This window comes from Ctenocephalides felis, unplaced genomic scaffold, assembly GCF_003426905.1.
Source record: "Ctenocephalides felis isolate EL2017-DRISC unplaced genomic scaffold, ASM342690v1 CF-g0.4_SCAFFOLD_00845, whole genome shotgun sequence".
NCBI classification, from domain to species: Eukaryota; Metazoa; Arthropoda; class Insecta; order Siphonaptera; family Pulicidae; genus Ctenocephalides; species Ctenocephalides felis.
Window position 1 is genome coordinate 36,419,205 of NW_020536999.1, and position 16,994 is coordinate 36,436,198.

The 16,994-nt window shown below is 27.7% G+C and overlaps 1 protein-coding gene across 1 annotated transcript; it reads left to right on the top strand.

Annotated features, from left to right (window-relative positions):
• The first annotated feature begins 11,240 nt into the window (after positions 1-11,240).
• On the top strand, positions 11,241-14,783 carry LOC113382922 (TSC22 domain family protein 2-like). Its single transcript, XM_026621177.1, has 5 exons — positions 11,241-11,800; positions 12,555-12,606; positions 12,835-12,933; positions 14,345-14,483; positions 14,638-14,783. Exons 1-5 carry the CDS (start codon positions 11,241-11,243, stop codon positions 14,670-14,672), a joined length of 885 nt encoding a protein of 294 aa, XP_026476962.1. The 3' UTR covers positions 14,673-14,783.
• Positions 14,784-16,994: the final 2,211 nt, after the last annotated feature.

The following is a 16,994-nucleotide window of genomic DNA, read 5'->3' on the forward strand; positions in this document are numbered from 1 at the left end:
TGTAACTTAATTTAACTTCAAAGAAATTAACATAATTCTGCTAATAAAACTTCTTTACACGGGCCCAGCGCGGGCAATGAAAAGCTTCTGCTTCATTTAGTTTAATAAGGCAATTTAAATTTATACAGCAGTCGCTTCGGATTAAGTTTTAGTGTATGATCTAGCATTCGAGAAATATATGGATTTATTTAAACCTGGTGCAATAATTAAAATGAAAGCATATGATAATACAAACATGATAGAATAATTAAAATAACATAATAAAATAGAGCAAAGTGAAGAACAAAGGTCTAGTTTGATTTTAAGCTATTATATTGTAAAAACCAAAACATTTATATCATAACAAATAACATAATTCAAACAAACTCTCAGTTAATTCATCATTGTAGAAATGTGCTTTTTTGCTGTTTTCCAAAATTTTCTCATCTGGTCTTTTTTACCCCATAGGCGAGATAAAATGGGACGGCCGGGGGTAAACAACTATTCGACTATGTTTAGTAAAACTCCCATTTAACTCATCATTGTAGAAATGTGTTCATTTGCTGTTTATCAAAAATTTGTCACCAGGTTCTTTCTACGCCATACGCGGGGTTAAATAGAACGACCATCAGGGCAAAACAGCTCCAATGTCCTTTTTTTCAAAATTTCAAAGGGATTTTATGAAATAATACCTACATTATACAGTCAATGCAAGGTAGATTTTTTTTTAAAGATATAACACTGTAAATAACCTTGATCTGGTATTTTGTCAGAAATATTCATCAGCACGCTTGGAATAACTAGTTAATTTTTCTTTTACAAAATTTTTAAATTCAACTTAATTTATTTTCTTATTTGTTAATTTTTATTTTTATACGTATGCCAGATTGAAGCTTAAGTTGGGTTTTTTACCCCACCCATGTGTAAACTTTTATAAAGATCAAATAAAAAATACATTTTATGAAACAATCAAATAACGTATACTTGAATATTCTCGTAACGTATTCTTGAATTAGTCTCGTAAACTAAACAATGATAGAAAATACTTTTGTTATAGGTTCCATCGTAAGAATCAATGTAACGGCTGGTTATACAAATTTTTCCCTCTACTTTCAAATATTTCTGAAATATTAGTGGTAGACCTTTTCGCCCGAAGACCTATAAGACTTTTCCTACCTTATATCCTTTAATTTGACATATTAATTAAGATTCAAACAGTTCATCAGATACGATATATCCCTGCATATTCAGTGCAATCATTTCAGTTTTTTAAACTAAAAAAGTCTTCTCTTCGCCAGATATTTTTAACATTTGTCTCAACATGTTTTACTAGTTTTTTGTAATTAAAAGTTTTGTCATAAAGAAAATTATTTTAAACACTTAAACCAGTGGTTTCCATCCTTTTTTGCATCGTGCCCTCCTGCTCTATTAAAAAAAATGTTGCGCTTCCCCTTAATTTTTTCAATATTATCAGACTACAAATTAATAAGCTATATTTTCTAAAAACATGCATAAAAGCTATTTATTTTTTGTTTATTTTTTAAGATCGTGCCAAAAATGTTTGGAATGTTTGAAAAATGTTTGAAAAATGGTTATTTTCAATAATATATTTCTGGAAACATATGTACGAGCCACCTTACAAGAGCCTTGTGCCCCCTGAGGGCGAGTCCCACGGGTTGTAAACCGCTCACTTAGACATACTAGACGTGTTCCTTAATTGATGAATTGCATTTTCATTATAGTATTGATAATTGAAATCTATAAAATTTTCGTAGAATTACTATCTAATTAGCATTGAAAACGTTCTCTAAAGATCTATATTCACATATTCTATTTAGTCTAGTCATTTAAGCTTAAATTAGGAAAGAATCTCGTAATTCGAGATACCCAGCTCCAGCTGTAAGTCTATAAATACTTGTATATTGACACCCTTAAAGTTGTCTCAAAACCTACATATGATACGTACGCCCTACCAATGTCGGTTTTGAGACAACTTATATATACAGACTTACAGCTGGGTATCTCGAATTCCGTGGTGAAATTACTATAATGACCAGGCTAATTCGGTATATTCTTTAGATTCCTGCATGTTCAATGCAATCATACCTTAGTCATTATTTTATATTTAACCTGATTCTATATTAGCTAGAAATTTTTAATGTCTTGATAGTTTTATGTAAATTATATTATAAAGAACAGTTTAAACCTTAAGAAATCACATATGCTTGACGAATTTCTCAATTAAATGGTTGCATTTTCATCATAGTATTGACAACTGATAAACATATAACTTTTCATAGAATTTTCATTAAATTAGCATTGAAAGTGTTCTATAAAATTCCTTATTTACATATTCCATTCGAACAGTTCATCAAATAGGATATATTTTTTAGATTCCTGCATGTTCAATGCAATCATTTCAGTTCCTTAAACAAACAATGTCTTTTCTTCGCCGGATATTTTTCCCCAGCTCTATATATTCTTCCGGATAGCAGTTGTGTACGAATGGCGGAAACACTCGGACACGTAAACCGGAGTGCACACTCACCGGATTTCAAATTGTCGGTTAGGTAAACCTCTCACGAGAAGACTATTTATAGTACACATTGCTGTACAATCTTAGTCCAAATATTTACGTTTCATTGGGGAATGTAATGTAAAATCTTGATTTTCCAATACTGTTTTTATTTGCGCTAAATATAGGCGATTGCAAAGAAATATTTTAGAACAAAAATTTAGTTCTAGAGAGCTTGTTGATTATTACAATATTTTGTACCTTGCCACATCATGCAGAAAATTCAAGAATTATCAAAAAAGCGTTATAATAAAATCATTATCAAGATAGTGTTTTAATGTATAAAAAACAAATAATCAAAACAATTTAAGTAGTTTTGAACTCTGGATTCTCGGTTTATTGCCTGTATGCATAATTTTTTAGACATGGTCAACCTATACTTAGGGAACATCACTAGATAGAAATTTTGTAGCACTGATATAGAAATTAAATTATAATATAATAACAGTATATACTGGAATGCAAAATTAAATTTTCAATAACAATTTTCATTTTATTGAAAATATGCATAATATTGCTGCATATACTGGTTTAATTTTTGCTGAAGTAGTCAAAGCTGAAGATACTTACTTATTATACTTAAGGTATATAATAACTAAAAAAATATTTGCAAAAAATGCAATGTCCTAAATAGGATTAATAAACAACGTTCAAAATTGATATCATAGAATTTTAGACCGGAGAAAATATTTCAATATTTTCCGTAATAAAATCAGTTCTCAGAGTGTATAGATTTTCCCCAATTACTGCATCTATTGATGACAAAATAAAAATATTAATAAACTAAAAAAAATTGTACGCCTCATTATTGGTTTGATACAACAATATATAATTTTTCTTACGCTGTCGAGTTTTATTTAGAAATAAAACATCACTAGAGAGAAAAAGCTGATACTAAAATGATATTATAAGATGAGTTTTTATAAATATCAAGTATAATAATAATAATATATACTTGAATTGAACTTCAAGAGCCGTGTAGAAGAATTAGATTTATCAGAGCAAGTTTATTTTTTACCCGGAAAAATTGCCAATACTCCCCGTTGCAAGAATTGACGATTTTGTCAGATTGTTATAAAATAAAACTAATAGTAGGAGGAGTCTAAAAATTCAGTGGCAATTTACTAAAGTTATATTAAATGTACTTTTTGAATATTAGTCAAATCAGAGCAACTTTGGTTTTTACCCGAAAAATTTGCCAATATCCCCCGTTGCGAGAATTGTCGATTTTGTAAAATTGCTATAAAATAATAAATCATATACTAGGTATATGGGAACTAGTATATCGTATATCGTATACGTTATACTAGGTATTAAGAATAATAATTTGATATTTTTAACCATCTAGAATATTTAGTAATAATTTAATTAAAACTTTATAATTGCAGTAAAAATTTATAATATTTTGTTGAAAAAATAAAATAAACCCATTTAATTATTTTATTAAGAGCTTTTGCTACAAGGCTAGAATATTACCCAGCATATGAAACTAATAGAAATTGAGGTGCAGATAGTGCTTTTAATTGGTTTTGATTTGTTGTATAAAAACTAACAAACTATAGTTTAGAACAAAAGAAGTGTTACACAGAAACAAACATATCAACAACAAATTAAAAAATGTAAAATTAAAAATCGATACGTTTTAATCATCTAGAATTTTCAGTATGTACGAATTGAATTATGATTTCATAATTGCGGTAAAATTTATAAAAGTTTGTCAAACAAAGTGAAATAAACCCATTTAATTATTATATCAAGAGCTTTTGCCAGAGCTTTTCTTATCCGGCACATTATGCTTTCAGCGATATCGACAATGGTGCGTTCCAACTTTAAAGAGCTTTAACCGAGTTGCTTTAAATAACGAACGTGGCACGAACATTTGCTAAAGAACTATTTAAAGTTGTGCTTAAAAAAGAATGGATGGAACGTGTTTCTGTGTTCTGGGACGAAATGTTGAGATGGACTTCTTCGCTTTTAAAAAAAGCAGATTTTATTTCAAGAAAATCATGTCTCACGTTGACGCTAGATAAATCAGACTCCATTAATAAGTTTTAAATAACTGAATCTGATTATTTAGATAAATGTTGTATTTAATTTAAAATATTTTCCATTTATTTTGATGAATAATATCGTAATAATAGAATATTTTTTTGGAAAAAGAAAATTTTAAGTCATATATTGAAATCATATATTCAAATCATTAAAATTATTTTAGGAATTTTAGGATAAATTTTGTTAAACAATGTTAGATCAGCAAATAGTATGAAACATCATCATTTAGAAATAATCATGGAATATAGAAATCTTCAGTAATGTAGTTATCAAATAATAGTATTGAAGTATACTGATTTAAGCAACAAGTTTTTAAACAAATTTAAATTTCGAGTTAGTCATTTTCGAGTTTCGAGTTCGAGGTTTTCAAATAGATTATTATAAATATTGTAATATTTTCTAATATTTATATTAATTATATAAACTGAATTACAATGCTAAAATCATATATTTAAAGTTTATAAGTGAGCTTTAGAACTGTTGCCAGAATTAAAATTAAAATCTGAATTATTTTCGATATACAAAAAATTTAAATATTTTTTTTCCTAAAACAATTGTTTTGTCAACGCAAGTAGAAAGTTTTTTGACTCATTCAATGTAAACAAAAAATCGGATGCTCAGTTCTCTCAAAAACTTTTGTCTTCAAAATGGCTGAACCTGCCTTCGCCAGAAACTAATCACCACTTCTACCAATCATTAAAAATTCTATGCTTTCTGGATCATTCAAATCGGATGCTAGGTTCTCTCAAAAACTCGATTTCTATTTTCTGCACTCGTTCTCCGTATCTCCGTAACGGCTGGACCTGCCTTTGCCAAAAACTAATTAGCACATCTCCCTATCAATAGAAATCGAACATCTATCAATTTTGAACCATTCAAATCGGTTGATCCGTGCGTCCAAAAACGCGGACACAGACACATAAATTTTTTGTGAGGAATGCCAAAATGTGCAAACCTCTGAAACGTGAAAATATGCATTTTTTTGTTTCAATTTTTGGCCCATTATTGTAACTCACCCTACGGGAGGGTAGTTAAGTTAAAAAAGCAATTTACACAAAATACGTTAAATAAATATTTATTCCAACTCTGCTGATTATTTTTCTGTCGAAATACTAAGCCAAGGTTATATTCAGTTTTTTATCCCTGTAAAAACTTACCCATGGAATTTATATTTTACATTGGTTGAATAATGTAGCGATTAAATTCTCTTCAAATATAAATATCAGACTATGGACCTATTTCAACCCGCCTGTCCCACTTCATTTTGCCTTTGGGGTAAATATTTCTATAATATAATTCATATTTTGCACTGATTGAATAATGTAGCTATTATTTTGTAAAAACTCGTTAAAATTATTAAATACAAGATTTTATACCTGTTTTCCCCTGGCTGTTTCATTTTACGCCGCTTTTAGGTTAAAAAGAACCAGGGAAATTTTTTGAAAAACAGCAAAAAAACATTTCTACAATGATGAATTAGCTGGCTGGTAAATTAGTTCTACTGAACATAGTCAGATAATTGTTAGTTTGATTTGAGTTATTTTTTGTGATAAAGTCAAATTAAATTTTTGTGCCTTGCCCTACCCTATAGTAAATTGTATGAAACAGTCCTTCAATTGAAACTATATTCAAATCAATGCAATTTCATCTTTAAAATATTTCTTGACTAAAATATTTATCTTGTATATCTTTCATTACGATAAAAATTTTCAATTTCATTATATTTTCCAGTAACCATTTGAAATAAATAGCAGAATCAATATATAAGTTAAAAATAAAAACTAGTAGGTACGCTTTCATAGAGAACATTTTCGATTAATAATTGGCAGTCAGTTATGTGTCAATTCCAGCGAGACATTTCTCGATGTTCTAATTGAAAAGTGAACAGCTCGATACACGTGGAGAAAAGCAGAAACGAGCGACCACCACGAATGCTATATGCCATTTATAACATAGCGATAGAAGACTCAAAAACTTTTGAAAACTATTTGAAATGTTATATTGAAAAACTTTTGTCACAATATAAATTGTTTAAAGAGATTTATTTGATGTCATCGGAACCAATGATATCACTTAACAGGGTGTACTGAGAGTATATACTCGTTTTTTCAATTTTTTCAGAAACTTGAAATGATAAAATATTAGTACGTTTGAAAACATTAAATAACCATTTAAATTAATAAGATGTATTATGGTAAATTTTATATCTAAACATTGGTGTATATATTTAATTTTTTTTTATTCTTTTATAGATTTTTTTAATACAAGTACAAGTTTTCTAAATCGATATTCGATTTCCAATATTAACACCATAATATTAGATACGTAATCCACAACCTGATAGCTAGTCATTGGATTTCTTTCTAAGAGCCATTGTAAACTAATCAATTTAATTAATGTGTTCCGAAAGACAGATGGTCTCAAAAAGTTTTAAAAGGTACTTGAAATGTTAGATTGATATAATATTAATAGTTTACAAATTATTGGTCTATGTCGTCGTTTAGCATATAATTTACTCAATTAGCACTCAATAATTTACAACAGTGGCAATTCAGCAAGATAAACCAAAAAAATTAATTTAAAATAATTATTTATATATTTAATGTCGATTTTGTGATCTTCCTTAGTGGCTGCTTGCGACATAAATAAATTTTTTGTATAAATAAATTATATGTATGAATATATATATATATATATATTTATATATCTATTATTTAATAATAACTACGCCAGCAATAATTATAATTTATGTAGTTGCAAAAAGATGAGAAATATCATTTGAAATTGATTTAAACGAAATGTAGTTTTACTAATATAACAAACAATAGAAAGCTTAATATTTAGTTAACTAGGTATAAAACTAGGTAAACATATTTTTTCTAGCATTCCATTGGGAATCTTATATACCTATATAATATAGAGGAAAGCATTGCTATTTTTAAATATAATATTATCTTTAATATTATTTATAATTAGCCTAATAATTCTCTGCTTTGAAAAATTATAGAAAACATTCTAAACTAAAATTTATTCTCATAAAGCGTGGTACATGTTTTCTTATTATAATCTGACGTGAATTTAATCATTTAAATGACACATACATCAATCTTCAATGGATCATAAATTATAAGATTTATCATAAACTTAAATTTAGAAATCATCAGGCATGTAATTTCAAAAAACGTACCCCAATTGATTCTCTTCAAATAGGTCAGATTTTGTAATAGCAGTAATATTTTATTTACGATTATAAAATAATTAAATATAAAATTTTTTATAGCCTTTCGTGGTTTATTATTTGAAAGTAATGCTTATAAATATTATATTTTTTAAAAACTAATTGCACAATTATCGATAAAATTTTCTGTGACTATAAAATTTATAAATAGGCTGCGCAAGAAAGATTTGACGTAAAACAATTTATATATAAACTGCAACGATATAAAATTTATATCTGATTTATTACTAAAACTCACACAAGAACATGTACCATTCATAAATTCTATATATAGAAATTAGAGAGAGCTTCGCTTCGGTTTCGAGATAAAATTATTGGCGTTGTTTGCGATGCCTGTCATTTCAAAGATTCCACTTTGAAGAAAAAAAGTAACAAGCGCGGGAATACTCGTTTGAAAAATATTATATCGCATCATAGACTATAACAATCACCAATAATGTTGGCTATTGATAGACACTTGCTCATTTTACAATTGTTCTTTATATTTTTTTATCATATGAAATAATATTCACCACCAATCATAAATTATTACAGTAATTATTGATCTGATTAGTTTAGCACAATCCAATTCATTTCTTACTTATTATTAGATCTAAATAATTAAAATAAATTATAAGTATTGGAGTATGGGTACGGTAGTGGCCCAGTCGTCATAACATCCAAAAAATATACTTATTTTAAAATAGGGTCTAATGTTTGTTCAAACAAATTCCATTAGGTAAATTCTCATAATAAAAATCAATAAAATTTAAATGTTTTTAACTATTGGATTGCCTAGATCACACAACTGTTAAAGATCTGATTTCTGTCAAAGAAATAAGAATAAAAAAAAATATATAAAAAATATGAGACATTATAAAGATGACATATATCTTACACTTAGAGAACAAAATACATTTAAATTGCTCTATTTTCACGATTTATTAATATTGGATTTAAGATTAATTTCGCTAAATTTTAAGGTTACTTATTAATGTTTGTTTATATTTTCAGAACAACACATCAAGATGCTTTATTGGAAAATATTTGGAAAAATCAATGTTTAATAACTTAGACAATGTCATTTAGTTATTCAATTTTATCCATTTTTCATATATTTAAAAGAAATGTTAATTAATATTTTTAGAGCCAAGAAAATAAAAATTCATTATATTAAAAACATAAAACTTTTTAGTATGTACCGTAAAATAACGCTTGCTTCCATTATGTACACAAAAAATAAATAAAATACCATTTTATATACTTATTGCAATACCTTTACATCTATTTTACTGTTTAAACACAATTATGCGGGTGCTGTTAAGACACTCAATTTCCATAAATAAAAGATTTAACACCCCTGGTGAACATCTGATGCATAATGAGATGAACTTATAATGAAGACAAAAGCACGTGGTAAAAATGTTGTAGTTTATGATTTATTAAACATTATTTTCAAATAATAAACCGCGAAAGACTATGAAAACTTTTAAATTAAATTATTTTATGATGGCAAATGAAATATTACAGCTATTACAAAAGCTGATCTATTTTATGGGAATAAATTGTGGAACTTTTTATTTTTGATTCATTCTAAAAATAAATTCATGACAAATCTTATAATTGATGATCGAATGAAGATTGATGTATATGTCTACATGATTAAAATCACGCCAGTATGGGACACAACAAATAAGGAACCATGGACCGAATTTTATAAAAACAAATTAGTCAGCATTGTTTTGAATCAAATTAATAATAGATTGTTATTTATAATGTCTCAAAGCAGAGGTCAAGCTATTTGGCAAATAAATTATTTAAGCGATTATATTCAATATATCAAAACAAAACTTCTCTTAAAAATGTGTAAATATTATATAATTTTAAATTAACATAACATTTTTTAGTATATACTCAAAACATCGCATACTTCATTGGCATTATTATAGATGTTACTGACACTCATTTAAAAACAAGGCCGCAATATAATGTTTCTTTCATAATATAAAATATATACAAATATATTATAAATTAAAATTTGATTTTAATAATTTATTAATCATTAATTTTATTTCAAATTACTAATTCTAACGGAGATCATGGTCAGACAATACGGAGCTCTTGAAACAATTTGAACGCATTTGTCATGATCTCTAATATAAGTGTTTGTGATGTGCAAAAGTAAAATCTATAGTCGATCTTTATTAAAGATTGAGAAAATTTAATATTTTGAAATACATTATTTGAAAAATTGATAAATTTATTTTTTACATTAGGAGACTTGAAATGTTTGAAAATATATACTCAAAAGTTTAATGACGCTTAATTGAGAAAAATGAAGTTATGAAAAATGATGCTAACATTAAATTTAAAATAAATTCACTCGTTTTATAATAGCATCATATTTTATCACATACATATGTAAGTGATTCGGTTTATCTAAATAAACAAATTTTGTTAGCGGAGTTATTTAAAATGATAAAATTTGATATTATTTACAAATGTATAATATGATTTCAATTAAAAGCATTTAGATTAGTTAATAATTTTAATTTAAAAAGTACAATTTTACATTTATAAATATTAATTATTTTTACGTTTTTATTAACAATTTTTATATCAATATTAGTATTTTATTTGAATATTTATTATTATAGAGAACATTATTTGAAATAATTTAAATACCGATTTAAGTTTTATTATTCTAATCTTTATTCTTAATATAATAGTGTATTTATTTTCGCAAAAAGTGTATATATATATTATCAGCCGCAGTCTTTAATTTTTATTAAGGATATTTTATCATGAAAAATTTTACTTTTTAAACTACAAAGTTTCATAATTTTAAACAAATGCATACATATATATATATATATATATATATAATATTTATATATCGATTATATACTTTGTAGAATTTGCAATTATGTTTGTGCATTGATATGACACATAATATCTTGCGTCCTCGTCAAATGTATAACTTATTCATTTCAATTGATCATTCAGTATCAATTGATAGATTCAATTGATTTATTTATTTGCCGTTATAAAAGATATATAATTTTAAGCAATTTAAAAATGTGATTCTTCTTACACATGTAATCGGCATGTGCCGATATTCAGTGTGTATAATTATATATGTGTATGTATATATTTAATCATGTGGCAAATCTTACTGGTGTACTTAGTTTATTTCCTACGTAACAAAATAACGTCTGTTTGTTTCTGCTATGTTATGTTTTCTTTCCTAGTTAGCGCTTCTTATAACAACAAGTGTTATTAGAAAATATTATTTCACTTCTTCGCAAACGTTCTTGCGAATATGTAACAAGCTCCTGTTATTCAAACAAATAAAGTTTCCATTTCAAAATAAAATCCAATTTATGCTTATTATTCCTCAATTATTCCAACAATAATATGTTTGCCAGGCGCGGATCTCTACCTACGGTATACAATACTGTTTTCGAGGATGACGAAGAAGGATCGAGCCAGGATTCGCCGGTGGGATCATGTCACGAACCCGGAAAAACATTACCAGGTACGATAAGTGATTCATATCGAAAATACATTAATTCGTCAAGCAATTGCGATAAACAAAGTGCGATTCGCAAAGAAGCGTCTCATCGAAGCTGCAGTCCTTCTGGCGTCAGTAGACCTCAGCATGTGTCAGTGTCAAGTGTGAAGAATAGTGAATATCAGAGTGAAAATATGTATAATCAGAAACCGCAAGTGCGGCTGAGGAAACGGTCGCGAAGCCACGAAGATGTGGTGATCAGTGTCCAACCGACTCCGAAAGTGATTCCGAATAATTGTGGTGTAAAATCTGTTGTTAATGAGAACTTTGTTACGCATAAGTTTAGTCCAACGCAATCGAATTTAGCTAGTTCTACTTCTAATCTGGTGAAGCCCTTGGATAATCCGGAAGTTCCGATGACGAATAGCAGATTGGTTAACAGACGAGCCACATGGTGCATCAAGTAAGTAATAATTATTTTTAAATAAAAAATATATTCTGGAAAAATAAAGATCAACCTCGAACATAATTAGTTTATCAAACAATCATTCTTGCCAACATACATTTTATTTAACTTATTTTAATTAATTTTGTACAACTGAGATTTTACCCTATACTTGCAGTCAATGTTTATGACTCTTCAATGTTTATGACTGAAGGAAATTTAATTCAAAATATAAGACAGTGTTTATTTAATAAAAAAAATATGTCGTTCAAAATAATTTTCTATATTGTTGTATTTTCTAAGTTCAGAATGTGCATTTTATTGGTATCAAGAAAGAAATATTATGTAGCAAATTGCACAATTGAAATTTTATTATTTTTGCTAGATAAAGTAACTATTATTTGAATAATCACTACAAAGCTCTCGCAAACTACAACTGTTACCTAATATAACAATTAAAATTGAAAAATTTGTGGATATGTGAAGTAGGGGCAAAAGTTAATAAAATATTACTGACGCTATCTCTATAATATGATCGAATATAATTATTCAAAAGTGCAGAAAAATATATATTGTTTGAATCATTCTTCTACACTTACTGGTTCTATATGAATATCATTAAAAATTACTATGATATAAAAAAATACCTTCCAAATATCTAGTATATTTTATTAAAATACCATACCCATATATTTTATTCTATTACTTAAAATTAACAAATACTTTATATATTTTACATATTTTAGGCCATAAACTTAATTTTTATTTATAGTGCGGCTGAAACAAATACAGTGGCCATAGATGACAAAATTGAGCAAGCTATGGTATGTGATTTGAGCACTTACATTATTTTTATCAAATGTAACAATTTATAAATCATTTAAAATATTTTGTGAATTGTGTTAAACTCTATGAATATCTACAAGAAAAACAATGCATATTATTATATATGAACTATGAGTTTAAGAAATATTCAAAATCAATAAATTTGTATTGTAATATAGTTAACAATACAGTCAGTATTGTCATTTATGATAACGAAAAATTTTTAGGATCTCGTTAAAAGCCATCTGATATTCGCAGTTCGTGAGGAAGTGAAATTAATGAAAGAGAAAATTTCGCAGCTCGTAAAACGGATTAAACATTTAGAGGTATATTATTGTAATAGATATATTATATACTTGTTTTTACTGCATTCTGATTTGTTTCATCGTAATTAATCTTTGAAATTTTCTTCATAATCTGAACAAAAATTAATTTAAACAAAAATCCTAAAATATTATGGGCGTACGAAATAATGTAATTATACAAAATTATTAAAGTTCGGAGTGATAAACTCTATTTTCAAAATCTGTTTGTGCGCATGTGTGTTTGTCATTTAAATATTTCATTTATGATTTATTATTTATATAATTCCGATAAATTTCACGTTAGTTATTCCGATTATTCCAGCTTATCTCTCAGAACCGAGATAACGTCGTTTATCAATCAAAAATTTGATAATAATGTTTATATTCACGAAAGTGTTAATTATTTGATTATCTTCTGTCTTAGTCTGGTTTACATCAGATTGCTTATATCCAGAACCGTTATTTTATCAATTATTCATAAATTCAACTCCTATGAGATCATATCATAACAAAGATTAGCGAAATTATTGAAGATATATAAAAACAGCGAAAATTATGTTGACGAATGACGATGACGAATTGTAAAAAAAATATTATTGCATTTTTGCCTTAAATAAATTCCATATTTAAATGTCTATCGATTCCACTTCGAGTACTTTCGATGTTAGATAACCTGGTCTTTCTGACTCAGATTCATAACATACGAGTGACGTTGCAGTTTATGTGTAAAATGACTTAATGCAAAGCTAATACATAACATTGTGACAGTATTCAGTATGATTAGCATAATGTATAAAAGTTGGAGCGTAACATGGCCTTGCCATAACATTTGTCTGTTATGCGACAGAATCGGTCCCATAGACAGCAATATGTTTCCAGATGAAAATAGACCTCAACCGGCATTGCTCCATCAATAAATAATCTTTCTATTATAGAAATTGTAATAATAATTCATCATAGAGAGATAGGACTACTGTTTAGATTGCCATATATTGCCTGCTAAACTGAATAGAATAAGTCAAATTAGCATGAGCTTATAGGACGATTAAAATCTGATTGCTGTTCAAAAATTATGAGAAAAAGACTATAGTTGTTTGTTAATATTTTTAAAATTTTAGAATAGTGCTTCTATTGATTTAGCTAAGATCACGTAAATTTTTGAAGAATAAAACCGCACCATAAATAAAAAGATAAATAACGCGGTAATTAAGTTTTCAGCGGTGGTAACCACGAATTAAACAAAACTCAGTTTGTTAGAAAAATGTTATATCATGTTTTTTTGTTTACCGAAAGTTGCTTTATACTTAGGCTGTCTTATGTCTATCAATACCACTACTGTTTCACAAAAATTCGAATGTCAAAAGTCAAATTAAACCAAATGTTTGAATTCTTCTTAAAATATTTTTTTCTATTAATATGTCCTCGATTTCAGATGGAAAACGAAATACTCCGAATATACGCCACTCCTGATACGTTGTCGCTGCTGCCGGACACCAGGATCTCCGGCATGGGAATTACAAACAACTACAGCTCCGGTATTTCCGGTTGGGGAGTTTCGAATGCGTCCAGAGGTAATTCGGAAACTAAAAATACAATCTCGGCATTTACCGATTTAGCGTTATCGAAGACTGGGACGAAAGCAAATTTAGGATTTGCGAGAAACCCAGGAATGAAATTAGTTAACCGAGTCTTAAAGAATGTATACTAAATGTTTTAACCGTTCAGGAAAGTCTATGGAAAGTGCTTGGAATGGAAGGTGAAACACTAAAGAAAAGTCTAAACGTGCAAAACTTATGAGGGCTGAAGTTTTCAGAAGATTGATTCTAATGACGTATCTTCTGAAAGAATATATTATTGCTTGATACCAAAGTACTAACAGTAATTATTTTTAATTTGATGTTGAAATTATATGAGTTTATAAAGTTCTATTTTAATATATGATGAAATGAGAATATATGGTGCTTTAGAAATATATAAAAATTATACTATCAAGCAATTGATATCTAGACAAAGCTTAAAATGGAAAATATAGATTGAACCTGATGTTAATATCAGAATATTTATTCCATAGCTGATTATTATTTATTATGTACTAACAAAATTAATGTGAAAATATATTTTTATATTATGTACTGAATACATTTTATTGATTTCGATTTACATATTATTTATGCTTTATTCAACAATCATTGCTAAATTTATTAATCAATTGTTAAACAAATTACAGAACATCTTATTCGTATTATAGTTATTAGTTCATTTCATGTAGTTTATTTAATATTATACTATAAATCTAAAACTAAATTATTCGGTAAAATTCTTTCAACATTAAAAATAAAGCATTGAATCAGGTTGCTGCTTACTGCCCCGTTTACCCTGTCTATGGGATAAGAAGAGACAGATAACATATTTTAGAAAAATAGTGAAAAAAATATTTTCATAACTCGGAGTTAACTGGAAATTTTACTGAACATAGTTCGATAGTTGTTTGTATAACATATTTTAGAAAAATAGTGAAAAAAATATTTTTAAAACTCGGAGTTAACTGGGAATTTTACTGAACATAGTTCGATAGTTGTTTGTTTAATATGTGTCACGTGTTGTGATGTAGTTCCTTTAGTTTTTTAGACAGTATAATTACTTAAAGACAAATTTGATTTTTTTCGTATTACTCAATTAATATTTAAGATAGATGGGATTTGAGGCATCCAAGAGTATATGTTAGCAATCTGATTTATAAGATTTTTCACTAAATTTTTCCATTTTTATTATTTTTTGGAGAATTTCATTAATTGTATTATAATATTTATTTTAAATATACAGTGATACTCCACATTACGTACTTAATTCGTTCCAGGAGAAAGTTCGTTGTACGAAAAGTTCGCTATGCGAAACGCGTTTTTCCATGCAAATACATGAAAATAAAATTAATTCGTACTGTAGTTTGAAGTGTGGCCATAGAAAATAAGATATTTCACATATAATTAAAACATTTGAAAAAATATTACTGATTTACAATATAATATATTATCAGACTCGTACTGCTTCATTTTAGCTTCTGAATTTTTAAAGAAACTGTCGATAGTTTTTTGTAACAAGTATATCTTCACAGCTGAGCAAAAACTTCCGAAGACTACTCTTTGCATTAATTTGGGCAACATTTGTTTTTTTGACCACAAATGACATCGATTTAGTACGTTTTGTCAATCAAAGTTTGTTGTATGAAACGTTTGAGACCGAAAAAAATGTTCGTTATGCGCATTGTCCATTGTGCGAGGTGTACGTTATGCGGGGTATCACTTACTATAGAAAAAGAAAAATATAACATGACCAGTTGTGTCATAAATTTTTTCACGATTTTTTTCGGTAAATTCGACGTGCTGCAAATTATAGGGAAGGTTCCTAATGGTGTTAGAATGCTGCTATAAAAATATTACGATTGGAGTTGAAATAGTTTTTGAGAAATACGCAAAACAGCAAAATCATCCGAAATTTTATTTGTTGAATATTTGTGATTCGCTTCAGTTTAATTAATCTTATTTACTATAACGGAAAATATAAATTTGCGTGCAACTTGCATTTAATATTAGTTCATGAAACGGAAAGTTCCCAGAATTTGCATAAAGACTTAAAACCATATACACCACTAGTTCAGTGTCAGTAGTCAGTTGTATTTGTCTCAAGTGCTTTAAAGGAAAGTGTTAAGCCTTCTCCTCCCATAGTGCACTCGCAGACGCATCGATGAGATCACGCAAGAGCAAATCCCGTTTTCCCTACTGTATCGCTGGCGGCTTATCTGTTCGCCCCTCTATCTGTGAAACACTGAGGATCAGATTATGTGCATCGAGATAATGGCGTAAATCCACCCCGAATAGACATCGCGATTTTCTTGCTTTATGTTACTGTTTTATATTACAACAGAACGTTCTGAACATCTATTATTTACGAGAACTAGTTATATACTGGAGCCACGTGCAACGAAGATTTAATTGAAATATAATTTTGTAGTATATTATAAGGTAGGGCGGGGCATGAAGGCCCATTTTGACTTTCACTAATTATACTGTAAACCAAATGAACTT

Excerpts from the sequence above, each read along its gene's own strand:
- LOC113382922 (XM_026621177.1), top strand. The coding sequence starts at position 11,241 with ATGTTTGCCAGGCGCGGATCTCTACCTACGGTATACAATACTGTTTTC. Across the intron at positions 12,607-12,834 it reads ACAAAATTGAGCAAGCTATG|GATCTCGTTAAAAGCCATCT; the intron begins GTATGTGATTTG and ends AAAAATTTTTAG. Across the intron at positions 14,484-14,637 it reads AGTTTCGAATGCGTCCAGAG|GAAAGTCTATGGAAAGTGCT; the intron begins GTAATTCGGAAA and ends TTAACCGTTCAG.